A 13,648-nucleotide genomic window follows, 5' to 3' on the forward strand; every position below is an offset into this window, starting at 1 on the left:
AAAATATAAATTATTATGAATACGTTTTTAATTAATTTAATAATAAAATAAAAATTTTGTTTTTTTTATTTTTTAATTTAGTTTTAATAAACTTCATAAGTTTTTTATTACATTTTATTTTATTAATTTTTAAATGATATTTAAATGCAACAATAACCAATCATTTTTATTTTTGTAGCGAAAAAAAAATTATAAAATATTTATATAAACTAAATTTATATTTCTTTATTTCTTAATAAATAATTATAATGTTTATTTATAAGTAAAGTGCATAGAAGGGGGTGTTATGTAATTTTTTTATTTATGACAGCCAAATTTTATGGTAAATTTAGTTATTTGGTTTTACATAATTATTCATTACCGTTCGCTTCTAAAAATCAATACGACATAGTCTAAGAAAACAGGGTAAGGAGAAGTTTTAAATAAATGTACAGTTGATTAGTTTAATTTTATAATTACATAATCAATTAAAATATAATTTCAAGCTATTTATGAATTTATTCAAATTAAATTACTTAATTTTTACTGCTAATTGTTTATTTCTTTTTAAGTCCTTCAAATTTATTGTATTCATTAAGAAATAACAATATTTTACTTAAATCAAAACAAAAAGCCTTTATGTTTTTACTAGGCTACCGAGTTTCCCTATACTATCCCAGAAAACATCAAAATAACTATTTTTTCTATTATATTGATCATATTTATATAAAATAAAATTATCGCCAATTAATAAAATTTATTAAATTAATTTCAAATTAATTAATATTTTCCTTGATGAAACCGTGAATTAGGTTTATACAAATATATATAACTGTTATTATGGTTAAATAAAATAAGTATGCTAAACGGTTGTTAAAAGAAAATTAAAGAGAAACGCTCAAGAACCATTTATAAAATAGTAAAAATCTAAAGTTAGATATGAATTACAATTTTTTAATAATTATCATCAGTTGATGTAAAAGAAATAATTAAAAATAAGTACAGAAATTTAAAAAAATAAAAGAAAAATTAAAATCTTTAAAAAGCAGCATTTACAAAAAATTATGCTATATTTATTTGCAGTAAGTAAAATAAAATATTAAAAAAAACAAATAAAAATTATGTTCGACTTGAATCTTAATAAAATTGGAAATTTATTTGTTAATTTGATTTTATATATATATATATATATATATATATATATATATATACACATATTCTTTCGCACCAGAATTTATTTTTTTTAAATACTGATGATAATTGATTAAAAATCAAAATGTATATATATATATACTATATTTTTGTTTTTATTAACAACGGTTCATAAATGTCCCTTATAAATATTTTACTTATTAGTTTTAAACTTTTTAGTAACATTATTCTTACAGAGTTAAAAAATTCTTTATTTTAGATATTAGTACAATTTTTTTTTATTAAATTTAAATTTTTTTAACAGTATAATATTACAAAGATTATAGTTCACTTGTCAGGTCAATTTAAAAATATTTATTTATTATTTTTGCTCAATTGTTTTCTTAAGGTAAAATTGAATTTTTTTTTATGTAATTAATATTGAACAGTAGGATTCATTTCAAAATATATATATTAAAAAATATTATTTTATAAACTTTGGTTATTATTTTTATTATAACTAAAAATACTAATTATTAAAAAGTAAATAAATGAAATATTTCATTTTTATCGAGTTATATTTAACTCACATAAAAATTATTAAAAAAAAACCGCTTTACTAACAAATAAATTTGTCACTTAATAAATATATTTAGTATATATTTTTTTAATATCCGGTTACGTATATATTAAAATTGATTGTTATTAATTTAATTATATCGATTTATAAATTTAATAAAAGGTTTTTAAAGTTGGTTTTTGTTTTTAATCCACCGGGTTGATTTAGTGGTAAACCGGGTGGATTTAGTGGTAAATAGCTGATTTACGAAGTCGAAGTTCTCAGGTTCTATTCCTAATAAAGATAGCTGCTTTTATTTGGATTTGAATACTAGATCGAGACTGCCGGTGTTCTTTTGGTAGTTGAGTTTAAGTTAACCACACAACTCAGGAATGGTGATCCTGAGTTTGTTTAAAAATACATATTTACCGGTATAATTATATTACACTGATAAGTCACTAATGACTTCTTTAACTGTAGAAGTAACTACAAAGAAAAGTATTAAAACACAACTTTTTAAGTATACTTTCTTTTTCTTCAAGAAAAATTATTACATTGATTTTATTGTGTATATTTAAAATAAAACAAAACAAAACTAATATTTTTTAACATTTTTACGCTAATCTAAAATAATAGAAATTACGAAGCTTGACGATATCCAAACTGAAATAAATATTTTATTAAAATAATTCAAGATACAATAATTTTTGATTTTATTATAAAAATTTATTTATAATTTTATTACAATACGGATATACCAATTAGGTTATTATTATACGATTTAATTGTTAACAATAGGTAACAGGAGAATAAGAATTTTGTAATAGGATAGCATAAGAATGTAGTAGATTCTCTCTTCTTTTACGTTGCACAATGTGGATTATAATGAAGACATTATTACGTCGGGTCTATATAAGATAAGTAGACAGGAGGGGTAACAGAAGAAGAGCGTGTGTATGATAGAAAGAGAAAGAATGATATAGATCGTATGAAAGAGAGAGAAGAAACACGAAGGTGGCGAGGTATATTTTGTTCTTGGTAGTTATAATAGTAGTTGTATATTAGAAGAGAGATAGAATGAAAGGACGGAAGTTAAAGGAATACCAGTTGATAAATAAAGATGGTAAATGTTATTAAAACGGTGGAGGTTGGTTTGAAATGTGGTGGAAAACAATAGGCGAACTCACCGCCTTTTATACCCACATATATAGTCACTTACAGTGATATGGTTCAACTACATAAAACGAAATAACTTATTACACTTCTTAGAATTTTCTTATCATATATTCTGCAATTATGTATATTATATATAACATATTTATTTATACCATTTACCATGAGGACTGAAAATGTTATTCACACCACCCTTTTATTCAATATAATCATCATCTTTTTCTTCATTTTCAATTGTTTAATACTTCTTTTTTTTTTCAATTTACTTGATTATTCATCATCTCCATGTTTCTTTGTTGTATTTATTTATTTATTACCGTTGTTCTAACTATTTAAATCGATGAATCCATTATACATCTATACTAATTGAACTATTATATTCATATCTGTATTAGAATTTTAATTTATTCTCTTTTTGTTTTTAATTTTCTTCTTATTCTTCTACATTTTAATTTATTGTCGTTTGAATTAATTATATAATCTTTTTTATTTTATAATATACGTAAAGTTTTATTATAGCAGTATCTTTTATTATGTTTATTTTTATCACCAATTGTACATTTACGTTAGGTTTTTTGAATTAGTCACCTTTATCATCCATAACAAATCACTCATCTTTATATTTTTTACGAATCTAATTAAGTTCTAATACATTTAAAAAAACTTATTTTGTGCTCTATCAATACAAACAATTTTTTTAGTCTAATATCACTTTTATAATTAAACTGGGTATTTAAGTAAATTTATTTTATTTAAAAATTATTTTCAGTTTTTTCTCCCCAATGTTTTATATTTTTTACCTTTTACTTTATTTAAAAAAAAATAAATAATCAATATATGGTTGTTTTTTTAAATATAAATGAGAATATCTTACAATAAATTAATAATTATTGAAATCTTTCTATAAAATTAAATTGTTTTTTTATTATAAAATTTTATCAACATAAAAAAATTCAATTTAAATTTTAAATAGTAACTAAAAATATTATGTAAATAATAAAAACAAATTGATAACAACCCATCGGGTTGGTCTAGTGGTAAACTCGTCGTCGTAAATCAGCTGATATCGAAGTGCTCAGGTTCAAATCCCAATAAAAGTAGTTGTTTATATATGATTTGAATACTAGATCGTGGTGTTCTTTGGTGGTTGGGTTTCAATTAACTACACGTCTCAGAAATGGTTGGCCTGATTCCATTCAAGATTACCCATTTGCCGGTACAGTTATATTACATTTATAAGACGCCAATGGCCTTTGGTTAATGCGACTATATATAAAAGTATTAAAATAGAAAAAATTAATAATATTTTCTAAAGACAATTTATGATAACACATGTAATTTTTAATTTCAAAAATAAAAAAACTTATGTTACATGATATTAATACATGTAACTTAATACTTACATATTAACTTAATACATGATATTACGTTTCTTTTTTTTTCCTATTTAATCTCCGGGGACCGCTTTTAGAGGATGAGATGAACGATTTTTATAGTGTGTATGAAAAATGCCATTGCTTGACTAGGATTCGAACCCGGGACTTCCGGATGAAAGGCCAAGACGCTACCACTCGCGCCACGGAGGCCAGAAGTTGCATTTTAAAGTCATCATTAATTAATGTCTCATATTGTAAAAAGTTTCAGTATTCATTATTTTTTTATTACCTAATTTATTATCATAAAATTACGTTAAATTTTTTAAAAATATATAATTATTTTTTAAAAAATATAACAAGAAAGATTAAAAATTGAGAAAATGTTCACTTTTTTCTTTTTTATTATCTTTAAACTATTATGCAGACTTTACTAATGTGTGTGCGCGCGCACACACGCACACACACATTTCATTTTTTCAGACATTTTTACTTCATTAGAACGGATACGATCCTACAGATTGAATGTAATAAATAAACAGAAAACTTTTTTTAAATGTTATCGAAACTAATGAATAAAGTAATAAGTGAAAATATTTTTTTTAGATATTCCCTTAAAACAATATTTTAAGAAGTAGTCAAATCTCTATTCAAATTAAATTATTTTTTTTTTTTTTTTTTATTTCACCGTATAAATTATTTATATACGAATTTGCTTTATGATTATTTCAGATAATTTATTTTATATAATATTTTAAATATACAAAATTTAGATATAAAATTATTTATTTATTTTTATATATACACACGCAGTTAAATTTTATTTATTTTTTCATTAAATTGTTTTAGGAAAAATATGTATTCGTTCAGATATAATGTATATTTCAGGCATTTTTTTTTTTTCATTTTATACACTTAACCACGAATACAAATATAAAGAATTTTTAGATGGAATTATATTAATTAAAGAAAATATTTAAATTTTATTTTACGTATTAAAATTGTCCTACTAAAATACGATATTTAATAATAAAACGAGTACGACTCGAAGATTTTACAATGACGTAACTATTTTTATAGACTTAAATTTTACGTTACACTGGTTAAAAAGAGTTTAATGCAATTCTGATTTTTCTTTGGTATAGTATTATTTTTATTCTAATGTTCAAATCCTAGTAAAGACAGTTACTTTTATATAAACTTAAATACTAAATCGTGGATACCGGTGTTCTTTGGTGGTTGGATTTTAATTAACCACACATTTCAGGAATGGTCGACCTGAAACTGTACAAGACCACTTCATTTACATTCATACATATCTTCTAAAGTAATACCTTACGGTGGTTCCAAAGGCTAACAGAATGAAAAGAAAAGAGGATATAGTATTATTATTAAACTAAGGTTTTATTTAAAAATTTAATTACTTTTTTTTTAATATATTATCTCTCTCAGAGGTAATTGTCCAAAGTTTTCATTATAGTTCCATTTTTTAATATTTTTTTTTTTAATAAAAAAATTAACAAAAATAACTTTAAACTTATGTAATGTATTATAAGAAACAAAATCATATATATGAATTTTTTTCTTATAATTGATAACAATTTTACCAATTCACGCACATATGCACACATATAAAAGATGTAATTATAAATTAACTTTAATTTGTTACTTTTCTAATATCTTCTTTAATTTTATTTTCAGCGCTTTAAGCTACAGTGATTGTAATATATACTGTTATTATTTTTAATTTTCACTTTTATCTAATTATTAAAAAAATGATAATTAATAATTATTTAAAAAACTATTTTTAATGAAAAAAAGAAGAAAAAAAGATTTTTTTTTTGATTTGATAATTAATACTTATGTGTTTATTTTAATAAGAAACGTATTTTGTTCTGTGAGTGTTTTTTAGTTTAATTATTAAAATGACTTTAATATTTGTGTTAAGATGAAAAATAATCGTGTAACATATTAATACTGGAATTTTTTTTATAACTGTGAAATTATGTAACTAAAATACACTAAGAAGTTATCATAAACTATTGTAATATTAAAAGACTAAAAAAGTTTATTTATCAATTATATTAATAATAGTAAATATAATGCCTGAAAAGGAAGTGTTTAATCCTCTCCATCCTCCTGGTGTAGGGCTTCCTCTTCAATTTCCATCAGCGTTTGCGGCGTTTCATGCACCATTACCTGTAGATCAAAGGACTCATGAAGGAAGATATTTATGGGATCCTGCTTCAGGAAGGATACTTCATCCTGGAGGTACACCGACGGCGTTTCATCATCCTGCAACTCATGGGTAAGTCACATTTTATCATATTTCTAATTATTAATTATTATTTTTTATTGTAAATTCTAATAATATTTATAATTTTATATTATCTTGTTAATTAAACAAACTTCCAAAAAAAGAAAAAAAAATTCGGGCACTTACACTATGATGCATACTAAAGATGTTCATTCTGTATATATATATATATATGAAAAAACCTATTTGTCACTAAGCTTTATGTTTTACCCATCGCTTTCATTATGAACAGATTCCCATAATTAAAAAATAAAAGACATAAATCACTTTTAGTGTCGGGATTACAATTTGGAGATCACTTCCTTTTATGGAATTTGAGATCAGTGACAGGATACCACAGAGAATAATATTAGTAATTGTAATCATATTTATTACTAGGGTATGTTTTCATTAGAAGCTTATTAAATTTGTAAATCTGTTTCTTGATTTTTACGTAAATCAAGAGAACTTTTAGTATGTCGTACAACTGAATATAGGAAAAAATTATCGTTGTGATCAACACTTGTTATGTATTTATGATAGTATTTTTGGTATCTAATGACTGAATTAAGCAGTGATGTGATTGCATAGTCTAATTGAAGTTAGATATGGGAAGAGTTTTTGTGAGGAACCTTCGGGGTAGGAGGAAGCGTGGAAAACACTAATTTGATAGTTGAGGATTGTAAGTTATGGTAGATGGTGGTGCTTGAAAAAGCCAGAAGAAGGTGATTGTAGGCTGTATAAATACACTGATGGAAATGTCTAAAGAGGCATTTGCATCGATGGCATCCTGACTGAGGCCAAACCGATGACTGTGTTATGTTATCAATTTTAGAGGTTCTAAAAGACGACCTCCAGTAAAGTTCATCAGCGCTAAGAATGGAGGGAGTGGTATGTCGACCTGGATTGTCATAAAGCTGGTAGTGTCTTCCCTTACATGGGTCAGGGTGTCATGTCAAACAATTACTGATATCCATCGGATTTTATTGTCTAATTTTTAGTTATTAAATGGTAAAATATAAGTTGTTTTTACTAAAATTTCTATTTGATGATAGTGGTTTTTAAATAATTAGTTTGTTTAATATGCGCAATCAGTAATGGGCAATCGTATTTTTTTTATTATATTTTCAGGTTCTTGGTTTGATGTTTAAAATGTGAATTAATAAAAACCAATTAATTTTTTTTAATAATTTGTAAAGTTATAATTATATAAATAGTTTTTAATTAGTGTTCCGTAAGGAACTATAATTAAAATCTATAAATAGGAAAATATTTATTTTCTATCCCAAGGAAAATTAAAATTCTTTTTTAGATAACATTATTACGGTTAAGTGATTTTAAACTGAATCCTACTAAATATTACCCCAAAAAAAAATATTTTTCATAAATTAAAAGATTGATAAATATAAATTATTTCCAATATATTTTTAAATAAAAATCTATAGAATAACTATTAGTTAATTATTTTATTATTTTAATGAAATTAATTTTTACCAAAAAAAAATATGCAAATTTATCGTATTTATAAATTTACAGATACAACGTTTTAATCATACATTTATTACAATAAATTAGTTTGTGATTTAAACATAAAACATCCAAAATTATTTTGAAATAAATAAGAAATATGTGTGATATGTAATTCCCCCACCAAATGTCTTTTGGTGGGAGGGGATTACCTACCCTTAAAATTAGTTATAAAAATATTATATAGAACTTTCTAAGTTAAATTTTCTTTGTTTTTGTTTCAATTTCGTAAAAATTCATTAGTTGTTTAGGATGAAGTTTAATCATTTATCTAAAAAATTAGGGGTTATTCCAAATAATTTATTATCTAAACCAAATTTATGTACTTTATAACTTTCACGTCATGAAATTAATCAACTTGAAAAATTAAAATTAACTTACGTCATAAAAAAATAAAACATTAATATACGATTTTTCCAATAAATTTCTAGTTTTGTAAATTTAGATGATTCTTTTTTTTACACAGCTCCCAAAAAGGAGTGTAATGTATTTAGGGTGTGTTTGTTCCAACTTAGCAGCTCAACAGCTGAACCGATTTAAATATATAACCCAGCGTGTTAATCCTTACGTTACCGGGAGTGTCATAGGTTTTATATTTATATTTGTTTAAATAAATCAAAAAACTTGAAAAAATATTATACTATTTAAAATACTGCATACAAAATTGTCACCCGTACGGTCTTTAATTATCCTGTATTAGTAATTATCCTATATTAAACAGCAATGTATTTTTTGCTAGTTTTTTAATTTTTAATATTTACCCCAACAATTAAAAGTCATTAGCGACTTATTAGTGTAATGTAACTGTCCGGTAAACGTGTAGTCTTGAACAAACTCAGGCAGACCATTTCTAAGATGTGTGGTTAATTGAAACCCAACCACCAAAGAACACCGGTATCCGCAATCTAGTATTCAAATAATAATAAAAACAACTGCCCTTATTAGGATTTGAATCTGAGAACTTTCGACTACAAAATCAGCTGATTTATGAAGACGAGTTTACCACTAGACCAACCCGGTAGGTTTAAATGACTTTTAATTGTAATGACTTTAATATGCGAGGTCTGTAAATAAAGTAATGAGACTGGTTCAGAAAAAGTTTTTATTTACAATCCAATTATACATGGACTCTATCACCTTTGAAATAGTTTTCTAGGGAAGCCACGCAACGCTTCAAACTGTTTTCCCATTTTTCACAGCAGTGTTGGAACTCAGAAATCGGTGTTTCCGGTTCATATCCTTCAGATAGTCCGCTACAATTTTTTAATGTTTTCTACTGTTCTAAAATGGCGTCCTTTGAGGTGTTTTTTAAAAGCCGGGAACAGAAAAAAGTCGCAGGTACTCAAGTCAAGTGAATAAGGTGGTTGAAAAACTAGAGCAATGTTTTTCTTTGCCAAAAACTCATTAATTGAGAATGCAGTGTGACAAGGTACATTGTTATAATGCAGCATCATGAATCAAATTAAAACCATGCTATTTGTTTTTTTCGATAATAATGGCATTCTCCATAAGGAATTTTTGCCTACAAGACAGACTGTAAATCGATATGTTTACCAAGAAATTCTTGAAAGACTGCTGGAAAAGACTGGGAAACAGTTGCCCACGTGAGACCAGCCATAAAAAACAACTAGATGTTGCATCATACCAATGCACCTTTTCACATTTCACTCTCAGTTAATGAGTTTTTGACAAAGAAAAACATTCCTGTAGTTCCTCAACCACCTTATTCACCTAACTTGGTCCCTGCAACTTTCTCCTGTTCCCGACTTAAAAAAAACACGTCAAAGGACACCATTATGGAACAGTAAAAAAACATTAAAAAAAAGTAACTGAACATCTGAAGGATATTCCGGTTTCTGAGTTCCAACATTGCTATGAAGATGGGGAAAACCGTTTGAAGCGTTGCGTGGCTCCCAAGGGAACTATTTCAAAAGTGATAGAGTCGATGTATAATTGGATTGTAAGTAAAAGTTTTTCTGAACCAGGCTCATTATTTTATTTATAGACCTCTTTTGTGTGTATGTGTGTGTGTGTACGTATGTATATATATATATATACATATATATATATATATATATATATATACGTGTGTGTGTGTGTGCTAAAAAAAAGGCGAGCCTATCACCCGCCGTGAAAATGTTACATGATTTCATTATACGTGATTTTGTTAAATTTGTTTGCCAGTGGTAACTAAATAAGATTCAGGAATTTAAAGTAATAACAACAAAAACTTTTACCACAAACAATTCAAAATCCTCAACATTTTTAGCTTTTTCTTGAATTGTTATTTTTGAACATAATGTTCTTCTTTTTCATCCCCAAAACAGAAATATAATTTTAGATAAATCGTTCGTATCAAAAAGTATTACTTCATTCAAAATAAAAATGTGAGTACACACAGCAAACGAAACCAATGCACCATGTTCTTTTATTGGGAGATATATATTTTTTTTTAATTTAAAGTTATTCGTTTTAAAAAATAAATTATATAAATTTTTAATTTTTATAATTTGTTTTAATTGTTATATTTTTACATAACTCTGAAATACATTATTTTTAAATTTTATGTTATTTTATTTGATAATTCAATTGAATTTTAATTCATCTTCTTTAAATTTGAAAAAAAAATGGTTTCTAATGTTTATCATTTCGTTTCTACTTAGCTGTGTATATCAAGAATAACTTATGCGATTGACATGAATCTTTTGATATGTATTTCAGAAAATTTACTTTATCATTCTTAATTTATTAAAGGGTAGCTACATACTAATCATAAACATTTTATCTCCTCCTAGTAAAGTCGGATTTAAAAAATAATAATAAAACTTTTAAAAAATATTTTGTTTTTTGAAAATCTCTATCATTTTTTTTTCATATTAGATATTATGAATATATTATTATTTTCTGTAAGACAATTGTATATTCAAGTTTGTTTTATATAACTTAATTTTTTTTAAATTAAAAAACTGTAATAACGTCCTTTACTTAACAATAATTTCTTATAAGAATAAATAAATAAAATGGTAAATATTTTTGATGTACCGTTAAACCTTAATTGTTTGATCGATCATGACAATAATTTAATTACTTATTTAATTGTTTAACCTTATTTATTAGTTTTTTTTTTTAATTGTTATATTATTTCATAACGGGAATTAAAAGAGAAATCTCTTATTAAATAGCAACCTATCATTTTATTTATTTACTGCATGACATTGATTCATTTATTAGTTTGCAAAGTATGACATCAATGATTGGAATACAGTCAATACTAATATATATGTATCCTATAAAAGAATGAAAAAAAAAGAAAACAATAAATAAAAAAAATATTTATTCATAACGTTACAACGTATGTTACGTTGTTTGTTGATCCAACGTCGTGTTACTTATGCCGTGAATACGGATTGATAAATTATGATAATAATATTAAAAAATATTGTAAATGTATTTGTATATGTAAACCTAATAGGAATTTATGTATAATATATTAATTTTTTTAAAACATGACTCTGCTGGATAATTATCTTATTAATCGTTATATATGTATTTTTGTACGTAAAAATAAATTTGATTATTCTTGGAAGTTATAAAAAAATATTATCCTTTATTTTATTAAATTTTTCATCGTGAATTACAAATTATAATTTTTATATATTTATATTTTTAAAATTAAATATTACTTAATATTTCTTGTAGTTATTTTAATATTTAATTTATTCAAAAATAATAGACTGACGCCTAATTATGTTTTCGAAATTTTAATGAATTTTGGTAGCGTATGAAAAATATTAAAATGACCGACATTCGAACCCAGAACCTATCAGATGAAAGGAAGAGATGTTATTCCTCTGGCACGATGGTCTATTAAGCGATAAATTTTTGAGTATAAAAAGTTAACAAAAATTACATCTTATTAAGAATGAATTCGTTAAAAAGATCAGAATTAGATAATAACTGTGCCTTTTTTGAGAATAAAGTATTGTAATATTGATTATTAAATTATTTTCATTAAATAAAAAATAAAAAATCATGAAACTTCATTTAGCAACACTCACGCTACAAAATTGTAGCATTTTTTTTTTTTTTTTTTTACTCCACCAAAATATAAGATTATATTACTATTTAATAAATCATTGATCATTCTGATCCTATCCTTGTACATAATTAATTACATATTGTTTTTTAAATGGTAGAGTCCTTTAAATAAAGGAGTTTAGCACGAGAAATATAACTAATAAATAGCAAAGCAAGCTAAAAATAAAAAATAAAAATTTATTTATAAATTATTACATTTTTAGTAAATTATATGTAGTTATTTTTAGAATTTTATTATTATAAAATAATACTTCTACTTTCTGAAGTAAATGACATGAAAGAATGTAAGGTAACTAACTACTCATATTATCGTAAAAATATAAATCACCTGACTCAAGACAAATTTACTTCCAAAAATTTCTTATCCATTTTTAAAAAACTATTCCAAACTAGGCTTATTATAGAGAATGAAGTAGTTTTCCTGATAGCTTCTTCATTACACAGTTACATATCAGTATGCTAAACTCATTGAAGTTCGAAGGTTCTAAGCTTCAGAGTTCTAAGGTTCAAATCCTTGTAAAGGCACATTTATATGGATTTGAATACTTGATCGTGGATGCCGGTGTTCTTTGGTGGTTGTGTTTCAATTAACCACACATCTTAGAAATGGTTGACCTGAGACTGTACAAGACTATACTTCATTTACATTCATACATTTCATCATCTGAAGTAATACCTTACAGTGGTTCCGGAGACTAAACAGAAAAATAAAAAGAAAGAAAAAGAAAAAAGCTCATTGAAGTTCAGGTAATATTCACACCTAAAGGTGATACCTTTACTTTGTTAATAACTGGGACTGGCTGTATATTTAACTATTTAAAAAGTATATATTACTTTAAAAAGCTGTATATTACTACTTTCAAAAAGAGCAATTCTGATTAATTCCGTTTGTACCTCAGATAGTTTACATTTATAAAAATCATAAAAAAGATATGATATAAAACAATAAATTAATATTTTACACCTTTGTGTGGCAAACAGTGTAATTTGTAAATTGTCTCTACTTATTAGAAATAAATAAATTATGAATAAAAAAATTACTTTCAAATGTAATTTTCAATTTTTTTTCGCTGTGAAGAATTAACCTAATGTTTATTAAAATTCAAATTTGCAACACTGGTTTTAAAGTAAAGTGAAGTAACTTTATGTCATAAAATTTTATTCTGTAATAATCATAATTTTTTTCTTTCTTTTAATCTATCTTCCAAAACTGGTTATGGTTTTTTTATGTAAAACCAATTTATAACATTTTATAATGAATTTGTATTATTTATATTTATATTATTTAAAATTTGTATTATTTATTAAATTTTCTTTTTTTATATATAACAAAATAAAATATTAAAAAAAATATTTTATTTTAGTAAAAGAGATTCAAGAAGCCTTTTATTATTATTAATAATTAGTAAATTAACAAGATTACCTATTAAGTGCATACAAGTGTGCGCGTGTTTTATGTAAATACTCATGTTTCTACGATTTCTTGTTAAATGGCCATGAAATCTTTGTTTT

General features: G+C 24.2%; 1 protein-coding gene across 2 annotated transcripts in view; it reads left to right on the forward strand.

Annotated features, from left to right (window-relative positions):
- ci (transcriptional activator cubitus interruptus) overlaps nucleotides 1-13,648 on the forward strand; it is a 752,653-nt gene that overhangs the window by 381,878 nt on the left and 357,127 nt on the right. The window contains exon 3 of one of the 2 annotated variants that reach the window (XM_075375510.1): nucleotides 6,364-6,523. In XM_075375510.1, coding sequence (XP_075231625.1) covers nucleotides 6,364-6,523 — 160 coding nt within the window. Of the gene's footprint in view, nucleotides 1-6,206; nucleotides 6,524-13,648 lie in introns of those variants that run through there. The other variant, XM_075375509.1, reaches the window with a different exon arrangement.

This window comes from Lycorma delicatula, chromosome 9, assembly GCF_047948215.1.
Source record: "Lycorma delicatula isolate Av1 chromosome 9, ASM4794821v1, whole genome shotgun sequence".
Lineage (NCBI taxonomy): Eukaryota > Metazoa > Arthropoda > Insecta > Hemiptera > Fulgoridae > Lycorma > Lycorma delicatula.